The 14,583-nt window shown below is 44.1% G+C and overlaps 1 protein-coding gene across 1 annotated transcript; it reads left to right on the forward strand.

Moving 5' to 3' along the window:
* Positions 1-72: 72 nt before the first annotated feature.
* LOC121844746 (protein FAM13A-like) lies at positions 73-14,187 on the forward strand (the record flags this gene model as incomplete). The annotated part of the gene is made up of 4 exons (XM_042315188.1): positions 73-254; positions 464-513; positions 10,970-11,180; positions 13,978-14,187. Coding segments are annotated over exons 2-4 (448 nt in total), but the record flags the coding sequence as incomplete, so codon positions are not given.
* Positions 14,188-14,583: the final 396 nt, after the last annotated feature.

The raw sequence follows: 14,583 nt of genomic DNA on the forward strand, positions 1-14,583 counted from the left end.
ATGTGATTCTACATATTCATTTACAAGGATTATAAAATCCCCTTTCCTCCCCAGCCTTAGTATACAGTCATCCATTCTCCCTTCTGACTCAGCCAAATCCTACAGGCAGACTCTTCAAAATGATATTCCTTTAGTCACATGACCCATCCGCTCAGCCAATGAGAGCGCGGGGCTCAGATTTCAGCCCAGGAGGAGACAGCCAGCCACTAATCTGTGTTTCAGAACAGGGGGTTGTAAAACAAGGAATCTCCTGTGTAGGTAGACTGGAGTCTTTACCCATTGTTCCACACTCTACCTTGGATTATTTTTGCTGTTGATTGGGGACTTTTGGATGGCACTAGTCTGGGTGAAAGGGTTTGCCAGCTTTAGTCAAGGTTTAGGCGGTGTGTATCCGGGACAGGAGTGAAGACAGGGAGAAGAAGGAGGGAGGATAGTAATTTTTCTTCATCCTTCTTTTCTGCAGACTGCAGGCATTTCCCTGAGAGAATGGGGGCTGGAGCGCTCACCATCTGTGTAAGTAGCTACAAAGCCTTTTTCCTCAGCCGACCCGGCTGGCAGGCACAGGGGCTTCTATCTCGGTGGCAAGGCGCTTTATGGATATATAACGGGACACTCTTACAGTTCACTCAGCCATAGGCAGCACACTCTTTTGTGTTTGTGTGTGTGTGTGTGTGTGTGTGTGTGTGTGTGTGTGTGTGTGTGTGTGTGTGTGTGTGTGTGTGTGTGTGTGTGTGTGTGTGTGTGTGTGTGTGTGTGTGTGTGTGACAGCGAGAGTTGGCTTTTAGATCGGTCTGGGCACAGAGAGAGTCTTTTTAAAATGTCTTCTAGCTGTCACAGTTCTGCAGTCTGTTTCTTCCTGGCACTGAAACACTGTCCTCTCTCTCTACATCTCCCTCCACTTTCAAAATAACTTTATTTAGGTTACTGAACACAAACACGCATCAGAGTAACAGGGACAAGACGTGTTTACTGAAAGTGAAGAACGTTCTCCAGCACTGTGTGTTCAGTAGGTAGACCAAGCTTTTCTCTCCCTGGTAACTCTTACTCGACATCGCGTAATTCTGAGTCAGACTTCCCTAATGGGCTACAACACATAAACCCAGTAGAGATGGCATCATAGCAGCATGACTAGAACAGTGCTACCTTTATGCTAACTAACTCTGAGTCCATGTTCCTTAGCAATGATCCAGTGACTCAGTTTTTAAAAGGGAGTCTGTAATGAAAGCCGTTATGACAAACTCTTTAAAAAATATCCATCTCGCACAAGGAACATTTGAGGAATATTATGAGTAAACTCTAGTCCATTCCCTCTATAGTCTCAGGATCACTTTCCTTATAAGGACAACAACTACCCCATAGTATGACGTCTGTGATACGAGCTAGTCACTACTACAGACTTTTAGTTGAGCAGCAGTTGTTACTTACTGCTAGGACTGTTTTTCCTGTGGTGCTGCCATACCAGTTGCTCTTACAGTCACTCACATTGGGAGAGACAAAGAGGGGGAGGGAACAAGAGGAAGCATGCTAGGGCATGCTATCCCCCTCTGTGAGTCAGTTAAGGAGGCAGCCAAACTTCTGTGTGGTCTAAAATCACCATACAATTGATTTATTCGCAAAAAGCTGTGTAAATGAGAATAGGCTCTCGCATCCCATCTAGACACTTAGGAGTAATGTTGGACTTTAAAAGAAGTAGGCTTTCTCAAGTGTTCACAAGTAGTTGAAGAGTGTATGGACTACTCTCTTCAACACTCAACAGGTGCTACAAATGTAGGATCTTAATTTGAGCCAGTTTGCTACAGCTGGGAAATAATTATCCAGCATCAGGAAATGTGAATTATTATGTGGATTATAATTCATGGACATTCCAGGGGTTGATGCCTTTTTTGTAAGGGAAGGTCAAGTCTGAAATTTCGGGGTGCAAATTACAAACTTCAGAAACCTTTTAAAACATCAAATGCATGACACGTTTTAAATTTCCTGCAGGTGATCAAATTATCATCCTTCATCTGTACTGTCACGGCCCTCCAGGTGTTTATAGGAAGCCATTCTTTCACAGCGTCAGGAGGTTGTAGCAGTAATGCGATAATGTCCCTCTGGTCCTCTGGGGGAGGAGAGAGGGATGATGACAGGAGAGGGGATAAGGGGTTAAAAGGGCTAATCACAATATAATGGTCGAGTCAACAATAGAGTAGCAAGCTAGAGGCCATTAGGTATTAGCTTGCATTTCCTTTCATGTGTATGTACTATGTAGTTGTAAGATTATAGTAGTTGGCAAGAATCATTAAAAGCATTACACTGATAAGTAAGTAAAGTTGGTATGTGTGTGAGAGAGAGAGGCGTTAAATTCTACACCCACCTAACAGGAAGCGATTCCCAAACCTTCCATAACAAAGCCATCACCTACAGAGAGATGAAGCTGGAGAAGAGTCCCCTAAGCAAGCTGGTCCTGGGGCTCTGTTCACAAACATAAACAGACCACACAGAGCCCCAGGACAGCAACACAATTAGACCCAACCAAATCATGAGAAAACAAAAAGATCATTACTTGACACATTGGAATGAATTAACAAAAAAACAGAGCAAACTAGAATGCTATTTGGCCCTAAACAGAGAGTACACCGTGGCTGAATAGTTGACCACTGAGACTGACCCAAAATTAAGGAAAGCTTTGACTATGTACAGACTCAGTGAGCATAGCCTTGCTATTGAGAAAGGTCACCGTAGGCAGACCTGGCTCTCAAGAGAAGACAGGCTATGTGCACACTGCCCACAAAATTAGTTGGAAACGGAGCTGCCAAATGTATGACCACATTAAAGACACAAACTCAGCAAAAAAAGAAATGTCCCTTTTTCAGGACCCTGTCTTTCAAAGATAATTCGTAAAAATCCAAATAACTTCACAGATCTTCATTGTAAAGGGTTTAAACACTGTTTCCCATGCTTGTTCAATGAACCATAAACAATTAATGAACATGCACCTGTCGTTAAGACACTAACAGCTTACAGATGGTAGGCAATTAAGGTCACAGTTATGAAAATGTAGGACACTAAAGAGGCCTTTCTACTGACTCTGAAAAACACCAAAAGAAAGATGCCCAGGGTCCCTGCTCATCTGCGTGAACGTGCCTTAGGCATGCTGCAAGGAGGCATGAAGACTGCAGATGTGGCCAGGGCAATAAATTGCAATGTTCGTACTGTGAGACGCCTAAGACAGCGCTACAGAGAGACAGGATGGACAGCTGATCATCTTTGCAGTGGCAGACCACGTGTAACAACACCTGCACAAGATCGGTACTTCCGAACATCACACCTGCGTGATAGGTACAGGATGCCAACAACAACTGCCCGAGTTACACCAAGAACGCACAATCCCTCCATCAGTGCTCAGACTGTCCGCAATAGGCTGTGAGAGGCTGGACTGAGGGCTTGTAGGCCTGTTGTAAGGCAGGTCCTCACCAGAAATCACCGGCAACCATGTCGCCTATGGGCACAAGCCCACCATCGCTGGACCAGACAGGACTGGCAAAAAGTGCTCTTCACTGACGAGTCTCGGTTTTGTCTCACCAGGGGTGATGGTCGGTTTGCGTTAATCGTCGAAGGAATGAGCGTTACACCGAGACCTATACTCTGGAGCGGGATCGAGATGGAGGAGATGGAGGGTCCGTCATGGTCTGGGGCGGTGTGTCACAGCATCATCGGACTGAGCTTGTTGTCATTGCAGGCAATCTCAACGCTGTGCGTTACAGGGAAAACATCCTCCTCCCTCATATGTGGTACCCTTCCTGCAGGCTCATCCTGATATGACCCTCCAGCATGACAATGCCACCAGACATACTGCTCATTCTGTGTGTGATTTCCTGCAAGAAAGGAATGTCAGGGTTCTGCCATGGCCAGCGAAGAACCCAGATCTCAATCCCATTGAGCATGTCTGGGACCTATTGGATCGGAGGGTGAGGGCTAGGGCCATTCCCCGCAGAAATGTCCGGGAACTTGCAGGTGCCTTGGTAGAAGAGTGGGGTAACATCTCACAGCAAGAACTGCCAAATCTGGTGCAGTCCATGAGGAGGAGATGCACTGCAGTACTTAATGCAGCTGGTGGCCACACCAGATACTGTCTGTTACTTTTGATTTTGATTCCCCCCTTTGTTCAGGGACACATTGTTCCATTTCTGTTCGTCACGTCTGTGGAACTTGTTCAGCTTATGTCTCAGTTGTTGAATCCTGATATGCTCATACAAACATTTACACATGTTAAGTTTGCTGAAAATCAACGCAGTTGACAGTGAGAGAACGTTTCTTTTTTGCCTAGTTTATTTCCCCCAGATTACACAGACCCACAAACAATTAGAAAACAATTTTGTTAACCTCTCATATCTATTGGGTGAAATACCACAGTGTGAAATCACAGCAGCAAAATGTGTGACCTGAAAAGGGCAACCAGTGAAGAACAATCACTGTTGTAAATACAACCCATATTTACAGTGGGGCAAAAAAGTATTTAGTCAGCCATCAATTGTGCAAGTTCTCCCACTTAAGAAGCATTTCAAGGTCCTGGAGTGGCCTAGCCAGTCTCCAGATCTCAACCCCATAGAAAATCTTTGGAGGGAGTTGAAAGTCCGTGTTGCCCAGCAACAGCCCCAAAACATCACTGCTCTAGAGGAGATCTGCATGGAGGAATGGGCCAAAATACCAGCAACAGTGTGTGAAAACCTTGTGAAGACTTACAGAAAACGTTTGACCTCTGTCATTGCCAACAAAGGGTAAAAACAAAGTATTGTGATAAACTTTTGTTATTGACCAAATACTTATTTTCCACCATAATTTGCAAATAAATTCATAAAAAATCCTACAATGTGATTTTCTGGATTTTTTTTTCTCATTTTGTCTGTCATAGTTGAAGTGTGCCTATGATGAAAATGACAGGCCTCTCATCTTTTTAAGTGGGAGAACTTGCACAATTGGTGGCTGACTAAACTTTTTTGCCCCACTATGTTTATTTATTTTCCCATTTGTACTTTAACTATTTGCACATTGTTACAACACGGTATATGACATTTGAAATGTCTTTATTCTTTTGGAACTTGTTTAATATTTACTGTTCATTTTTTTTGTTTATTTCACTTTTATTTTCCATTTGACTTGCTTTGGCAATGTAAACATATGTTTCGCTGTGCCAATAAAGCCCCTTGAATTGAGAGAGAGAGAGACAGAGAGAGAGAGAGAGAGAGGAAAAGAGAGATGTAGAGAAGAGGGAGGGACAGAGAGAGAGGTTAAATAGTTGTATTTGATTGTGCCACTTTATAAGCTGAGTGAGTAGTACACTTATCCCTCACTCTAGGTCACTGTCTCAGTGAGTCACCAGTGTGTGTTTATGTGTGTGCATGGCGTGCATCTGTGTGTGCAGATTTAGGGGACATCTGCTTGCAACGGCTTGTGTCACTGACAGGCAGAGTAGCTCAGACAGGCTTAGCTCTTTAACACCTGCACAGGAGCACTACTGAAATGAGCCAACGTATAGAGATATACTGGAGACATACTGAAGATATACTGGAGACATACTGGAAACTGGAGATATACTGGAGACAAACTGGAGACAAACTGAAGATATACTGAAGACATACAGAAGATATACTGGAGACAAACTGAATATATACTGGAGACAAACTGAATATATACTGGAGACCAACTGAAGATATACTGGAGACATACTGGAGACATACTGAAGATATACTGGAGACACTGGGGTTTCCGGGATGATGGTGTTGATGTGAGCCCTGACCAGCCTTTCAAAGCACTTCATGGCTACCGACGTGAGTCGAGACGTACCGGAGACGTACCGGAGACGTACCGGAGACGTACTGGAGACGTACTGAGACATACTGGAGACGTACCGGAGATGCACTGGAGACGTACTCGAGACGTACCCGAGACGTACCCGAGACGTACTGGAGATATTCCAAGTCTGACTATTTAATCCTCTATACCAGGGGTTCCCACACTTTTTCACTCAGGCTCCCCTTCCAGCATTGGGTAACAACCCCCCTCCCGCACTGTTACGCACGCCTCTATGAAGAGGGAACGCAACACCCTGCTACAACTAAACTCTCTGTGAAGCGAAAAAGGTATGGACTGTAGGTGCGAGTAAAAATGACAACAAGCAGAATGTGGTACCGTTTACAAGGACTTTATTCCTTTACACGGTAATATGGGGAAAAGGGGCTGGACGGAACCAAAGCAAAGAAAGTAAATCTCAAAGCCCCCCCCTCTCCTATCTTACCTGCCTACCCACTACTTACCTAATTTAGCACACCTGGTGCCCTAACCAAAATACAAGGGGTGGTCCGCCCAGGTCTTACCTAGTGTGTCTAGACAGCGAATATGCTACGGGTATATGTATGCCCGCGGGCCTCTTGCCTAAGCACTCCCTAGGTGCCTTCCCCTTTCCCCCTGGGAACAAATGAAACAGAATATTAAACAATTTCAAACAAACTAAGAAACAAAAGGATGTCAAATAAGCTCTATCTGAGCAACAAACTCACAGAACATACCACTTTCCAGCAAAATCAACCTCTATCACAATCAATCACAGCAATCACATCAACAGCAATCACATCAATCACAGCAATCACAGCAATCACAGCAATCACAGCAATCACAGCAATCACAGCAATCACAGCAATCACAGCAATCACAGCAATCACTACCTCCAGCAAAATCCCTACCTCCAAAAAGAAGAGATCTCCCCCTGAACAGAACACTGGCTTTTATATAGTGTCAGAAGGAATGGGTAATTGGAGACAGCTGCGCCTTGACGAGGGGGCGGGGTCAGCTCTCCAATTAGCCCTGGAGTCGACCAATCAGCTGCTTGAGGGATTTCAGGAAGCCATTTCCTGAAATAAACACATGTAAATACACAATCTACAACACATAATCTGGGGAACGTAACACGCACCACGTCTATTTCTATGGGTACAAGCACTGTTCATGACACAACTGTTCACACTCCTCTTGGTGGAGAGAATTCTGCAGGTTTAAAGCTTATGTCCTGCAATTCTATACATTTTGCCATGTCTAATGAGTATTAATGTGATATTTGAGTGACAAAGAAATTACAATAAAATCTATAGGTTACAAAACCTAAATTAAAAAACGTTAGCTGACATGGGCTAGTTAATCTGGACATTTATACATAGGACTCTAAGGTCTGCAGTGACTGACATGACGAGAGGAACTGATGATATACGACCCAATTTAGAAATTGCACTTTGTGCGTTCTACTATTACAACTTTCAAGAGTAAATTTAAAGCAGAGTTCCTTAAAAAATAAATAATAATAATTACATTCACATGTTTTTTTTTTTGTGTGTGTGGGGGGGGTGCATCACCCCGGCCCTCACCACACAGTTTCGGAACCGCTGCTCTATAGAACAAATCTCTATAGAACAAATCTTAGCTTTGCAAATGTTTCCCTGTAAACGTTGATGAAATTGGCAATGATATGTACACAGCAGTTTAATGTTAATGTTGAATGAAATTCCTTTAATCTTTTATTGTTTCTAACGCATTACTATTACATTATTCACTTTATGAAACAGCTCATATAAAATCTGTGTTCATTTCGAATTAATTAAATTAATTCCCAAAAATGTTCACCCTCCCTTGTAAGTGACAAGAACGTCAAAATATGTAACCAATTACAGAATAATCCCGTAATACATTCCTACTCCCTCGGAAGGCATCACTAGCTGAGGTGTAACCACACCGTCAAGATGAAAGGGTAACTTCATTATTAAAATGTCAAACTGGGAGACATAGTTATTATACAGTCCTCCTATCTGCTATCACCTTGCTCTAATCAAACTGCGAACCCTTAGAGCTGTGCGTGCCAATGTCAATGCCACGGTGTGTGTGTGTGTGTGTGTGTGTGTGAGAGAGAGAGAGAGGAGAGAGCCATCTCCGGATCCCAAAGGTGTGTGTGTGCGCCTGTTTGTGTGTGTACATGGGGTCCTAATGCTAAGGCATCTGTCATGGTACAGCTCCCCTCTCCGTAACCCTCTGAGCACCATCTGGGAGATGGGTCCCAAATAGCCCGGCTGAGATTATAGACGTATGTTTGAATCAGTGGAAGACGAATGGTTAAATCCAAAAGTGACATCAGGCCTTGGATGGTTGTGTCGAATTAGCCCGGTCCCAGACATTGACCATATGAGTTGACAAGATAACACAAACAGATCTGGGACCAGGCTACTGTTGAATGGATTGGGGATATGCAGAGATCAGTGTAATAGTGCTTCCCTTTACGACAGAGTAGTGATGGCTTTTGCCTGGAGTGTGTGATAGTATTGTCATTTTGTTCGGCCGTGCTTGCTGCTGTGTTGTGTGCATATGCATAGACTCATTTAGTCACATTACGTAGAAATGAAGTGTCCAGATAGAAAGGGTAATAAATATTCTTTCTTATCTAGATTAACAGGTTCATAAAGAATGTTTTAAATGAGTTATGCTTCTTGTGGAGGCACTTGACTACTACTTAATAACTACATAATACAATGATCCCATTGTGTCATACAGAGCCTCCCGTGTGATACAGTGAGGCTCCCCTCTCTCGCTCTTTATTTCTCTCTCTTGCTCTCCTCTTTCTCTCTCTCTCTCTCTCTCTCCGTCTCGGTCTCTCTCTCTCGCGCTCTGTGTTCTGTCTCTTTTGAAGTGGTGCACTCCAGGGTGACTGGATGCCACATGCTCAGTTTGATGCTGTGACCAGCCAGTGTGTGAAACAAAGCCCTACTCTGATCCTGTGTAGAACAAAGAAGTAGTAGCTTCTCTGTTGTCATGCTGTTGGACCTTGATGTCACTCAACAAATGTGTTACACGTGTGCTAATGTCACACTTAGTTAGTTTAAGAGTTAGTAAGACTAAGAGTTTACACGGTACTATCAGTAATCTGATCCTATGAAAGGAGTGTGTGGCGAGTGTGAGTTAGAACAGGTGGCAAGTTTAGCGGGTCATAGTAGATAGCCAACAGCTGATGCAAATACACACACACACACACACACACACACACACACACACACACACACACACACACACACACACACACATGTAAACAAACTCTGTATACACAAGGCCTAATCTATCTCACAGTAACGTGTGTGTGTGTGTGTGTGTGTGTGCGTGTGCCAGGTCAACTCTATATGAGAAGCTTACATCGTTTGCAGTCAGAGGGTGATGGGTTAACATGGGTATTTAGAAAATTATTTTGTCTCACTGTATAGCCACTGTATAGCCACTGTATATCCACTGTAGAACCACTGTATAGCCACTGTATAGCCACCGTATAACCACTGTATAGCCACTGTATAACCACTGTATATCCACTGTATATCCACTGTATAGCCACTGTATAGCCACCGTATAGCCACTGTATAACCGCTGTATAACCACTGTATAGCCACTGTATAACCACTGTATAGCCACTGTATAACCACTGCCACTGTATAGCCACTGTATAGCCACCTGTATAGCCACACTGTATAACCCACTGTATAGCCACTGTATAACCACTGTATAACCACTGTATAGCCACTGTATAGCCACTGTATAACCGCTGTATAACCACTGTATAGCCACTGTATAGCCACTGTATAACCACTGTATAGCCACTGTATAGCCACTGTATAACCACTGATAACAACATGTACCTGTCATTATTATCTCTTGCATGCTTGAGTTTCAGTTCCATTCCATAGCCATTGTATAACCACTGTATAGCCACTGTATAGCCACTGTATAGTTATCGTATAACCACTGTATAGCCACTGTATAGTTATTGTATAACCACTGTATAGGCACTGTAACCACTGTATAGCCATTGTATAACCACTGTATAGCCATTGTATAACCACTGTATAACCACTGTATAGCCACTGTATAACCACTGTATAGCCACTGTATAACCAATGTATAGCCACTGTATAGCCACTGTATAACCACTGTATAACCACTGTATAACCACTGTATAACCACTGTATAGCCACTGTAGAACCACTGTATAACCACTGTATAACCACTGTATAGCCACTGTATAACCACTGTATAACCACTGTATAACCACTGTATAGCCACTGTATACTGTATAACCACTGTATAGCCACTGTAGAACCACTGTATTGCCACTGTATTGCCACTGTATAACCACTGATAACAACATGTACCTGTCATTATTATCTCTTGCATGCTTGAGTTTCAGTTCCATTTATATTGAACTTGACTTATTCCACATTGTGTTTTGTCACAGCCTGAATATAAAATGGAGAGGTATGAATGCTTTCTGAAGGCACTGAATAAAACACAGGAAAATAACACCTTTAGGTCAGGGAGTGTTTACCCCATAGAACCCCACAGAATGAATGTCTATGGTTTACCCCATGACTTAATGCAAGCTCTACATGTATAATGTAGAAAGTAAACAGACTCTTGACAACAGATGGATTTCCAGCCTCTTTCCTTTCTATCAATATATCCCAAGCTGTCAAGCCCAGCTTGCAGTCCACTTCAGTGTGTGTGTGTGTGTGTGTGTGTATGTGTGTATTTGTGTGCGTGTGTTTGTGTGTGCATGCCAGCTCTCTTCTCACTCACTGCTTGCCTCGGTCTTCACCTCTCCCCTCAGCCACAGGTGTGCATGGTAACCAAAGCCTTGTCGTAGCAACCGGTACACAGCCCAAACCCCTCCCCTTTCCCTTCCATTCTCCCAACACTAACTCTCTCCCAACTTCTCTGTGTGTCGGCTTGTGTGTGTGTGGCCCTTTCCAAAGGGTCCCTCCATCCCTTCCACACACTAACTGACTCTGTGCCCGTGCCAAGGCAGAAGAGGGCATCTCCAGCCCCTATGGAGGTGCCGGACATGGCAGTGCCCACAGTGGCAGTAGTACCCGTTGCTGACTGCTGTTCTCTGCTGTGTTCCTATCTCCAGCAGAACAAGGCTGCGGTACAGATCAAGCAAGACATGAAGAAGATGGTCCAGTTGCCCATGCTGAGGGGGACCTCCAGGGGACCTCGAGGAGTGGAGGCCAGGGGCGGTAGGCTGTTCGGCGTGTCCCTGCTGGAGCTCAGGGAGCTGGGCCTCGTGAAGGATGGTGTGCCCCTGGTGGTGTGGAGCATGGTAGAGTTCCTACGAGAACATGGTGAGCTGAGGAGGTTGGGGGTCAAGGGGGGGGGAGCAGATGCGGGGATAGGACGGTCTTTAATGTTTCTATACAGTCATTTTCTAATGGTCATTCTGCATCCATTTTGATTCTGAAGTAGTTGTAGGGATGGCTCGATTTTGTTAGCGAGACTAACTTGTTATTATTAACAAGCAAGTTAATGCGATCAGTTTTTTTCTGACTTGCTTGATTTCCTAGATTTGATCAACTTGAAATCCACTGTAAATAGACGGGAGTGATAGCTGCTACTGTGATAGCCACATCCGTAGATATAGAACTCTGCTTTATACTGTATCTATGACCACAGCTATCTTTCTCTGGCATTGAGTCAATAACCCACCTGACTGCTGTCAAGACAACACAAGGTTAACAATGACAGTGTTAGCCCTCAGTCCAAAGTCACTGTGTTCACTGGCTAGTTACGCTTTGTATAAGTCATCTCAATGCAAAATCATGTGTTACATTTTAACATCCACTGTACCTTTGCCTCAAGACTCATATAATCATTTTATGACACCTCATTTTTTATTTATCTTCCTATTATGAAAAGACCATGTCATTACTTATTAGACTGCCAACTGTAGGCTTTTTTTCCACATTTTACACTATTTGACATCACGTGTTACTGTTATGATTTGTAAACGTGTCATTTGATTGGTATAAATACAAATACAAGCTCCATACCATGATTGACTTATCCTTGGTTTGTTCTGTATCTTGCTGTATCTTGCTATCAAATAGTCTATTTAGCCCTTCTAGTAGTAATTCCCTTGTTTCCCCACTAGAGGTCAGCGTAGTTCTATGATACAGCAGTAGGATGTCCTCTTCATGACCACATGACGCCCTCTCACAAACTCAGCACACCCACATCATACATTGGGCCTTGCACATAGTTCTTTATTTGTGGGTGTGGTTGAATAATCAGGTTACGCATCGTTGTGATTAGGAAATAGGAGGAGACAGGAGCACATGCCATGTGGATAAAGACAGAGTGTATTGTTTTTTGGTAACTGTTTTTGCTTATTTATTTTTTACATTTTACATTTTTAGTTAGGTAATAGTAAATGTGCCTGTAACGAGCGTTTCTTAATTACATTTCAATCTCTGGTTTAAATTATTTGTTCTCTGCAGTGTTGCCATTGCAGCCCACTGGTCTGGTAGCATTCGGTAGGATGTGCAACGTTTTGGAACGTTCAGAAAAATATGCTACAGTATGTACAGCAAAAATGCCTTTCTGACATGTAGAATAAGGAATCACGTCATGGCATTTCTGTCTGCAACGTTAGACAACTGCATGTGGCCCTGTAGACTGTTCACAACAACAGCAGAGCAACGCTTAATGCCGTGTAATTCCAGAAACTGCTGTCCAATTTAATAAAGTATAACTCACGTGGCTGCAACGGCAGGTAGCCTCGCGGTTAGCGCGTTGGCCCAGTAACCGAAAGGTCACTAGTTCAAATCCTAGCGCGGACAAGGTGAAACATCTGTTGATGTGAGGAGCAAGGCACTTAACCCTACTTGCTCCAGGGTCACTGTTGATAATGGTTGACCCTAGCTGTGACCCCCCTCAGGGGGAGCTGGGATAAAAAAAAAGAAGTCATTTCTAATTCACACATGCATATAAAACACACTTGTACATTTGTGAAATAGGACAAATATAAGCACCCACCAAATGAATGCATCAACTTGACCCTTTGTCACCCGTGTGTGTGCAGCAATGTTCAGTGATCCAGAGAGACTCTCCAAGTTGACCATGAAAGGTTCCACTCCCTGTCAATGTCTGGGAGTAGTATGGTTGTGTTATGTTACTGGATATAGTGTGCACACTGTTTACCATGGGGGAGAGCAGGGATCTCCAACCCTGTTCCTGAAGAGATACTGCATCCTGTAGGTTTTCACTCCAACCCTAATCTCGAGCACCTGATTCTAATAAATATCTGGTTGATAAACAGAATCAGGTGAGTTACAACTGGGGTAGGAGTGAAAACCTACAGGAGGGTATCTCTCCAGGAACAGGGTTGGAGAGCCCTGGGGTAGAGTAATATCTTATTAAGTAGGTGTCCAATAAACATAAAACAACCATTCTACCATCAGTAGAAGAGATTGACTGTCCCTCTCTTCTTGTTCTCCTCCCCAACCTCTCCTTTGTCTGGTTACTCCCCCAACCTCTCCTTTGTCTGGTTACTCCCCCAACCTCTCCTTTGTCTGGTTACTCCCCCAACCTCTCCTTTGTCTGGTTACTCCCCCAACCTCTCCTTTGTCTGGTTACTCCCCCCCAACCTCCCCAACCTCTCCTTTGTCTGTTACTCCCCCAACCTCTCCTTTGTCTGTTACTTACCTCTCCTTTGTCTGGTTACCCCAACCTCTCCTTTGTCTGGTTTACCTCTCCTTTGTCTGGTTACTCCCCCAACCTCTCCTTTGTCTGGTTACTCCCCCAACCTCTCCTTTGTCTGGTTACTTACCTCTCCTTTGTCTGGTTCCCCCAACCTCTCCTTTGTCTGGTTCTCCCCATCTTATCTCCTCACCTCTCCTTTGTCGTTCTCCCCCAATCTGTTTCCCCATCTTCCCCCAACCTCTCCATCTTATCTTCCTTCCAACTGTTTGCATCTTCTTATCTCCTTCCACGTTCCCCCTCTTTTACCTTACTCTCGCCATCCCTGTCCCTCATCATCCCCCTTTCACTGTGCTTCTCTACCCCTCTCTCCACCTGCCATCATTTCCCATCCTCCACATCCCTCCATCATCTCGCCCCTCTCTCTTCTCTCTCCATCCCCAGCTCTTCATCATGAGGGTCTGTTCAGGGTCAACGGTAATGTGCGGGCTGTGGAGGGGCTGAAACAGCGGCTGGAGAACGGTGAGGACGTGGACTTCCTGGTTGAGGTGGATGTGTGTACAGTGGCCAGCTTGTTCAAACAGTACCTCAGGGACCTGCCAGAAGGCCTGGTAGACTCCACCGTACAGCCTGCCCTTATAAAGCAGCACCAGGGTGAGAAATGTTACTGTTTGGAATAATACAATGTGTGTGTGTCTATAAACTGTGAAGGAACTTGTCCTTTGGGGCATAATTGTCAGATCATGATGACCGATTTGATCATAGTCTGTCAACAGGGCTCTACTCTAAGGTCTTTGACCATGTCTGTCTATTCACAACATTTGAATTGTGATAGTCATATGACTAAAGAAGTGGGCTATCATACCATGTACTGTATTCCCATTCTCACATCAGTGATCATTCCCTTAACCATGGTGTCGAGGTCACAAATGAACGGTAATGGTACATAGTCATTATCATTAAGCAGCATAATCATTCTCAAGCGGTGCTTCCATCGTTACCAGATACTACATACCACACCAGTGTAATCAGTGTTATCGTTCTTCTACA

Source organism: Oncorhynchus tshawytscha, unplaced genomic scaffold (assembly GCF_018296145.1).
Source record: "Oncorhynchus tshawytscha isolate Ot180627B unplaced genomic scaffold, Otsh_v2.0 Un_contig_19528_pilon_pilon, whole genome shotgun sequence".
NCBI lineage: Eukaryota > Metazoa > Chordata > Actinopteri > Salmoniformes > Salmonidae > Oncorhynchus > Oncorhynchus tshawytscha.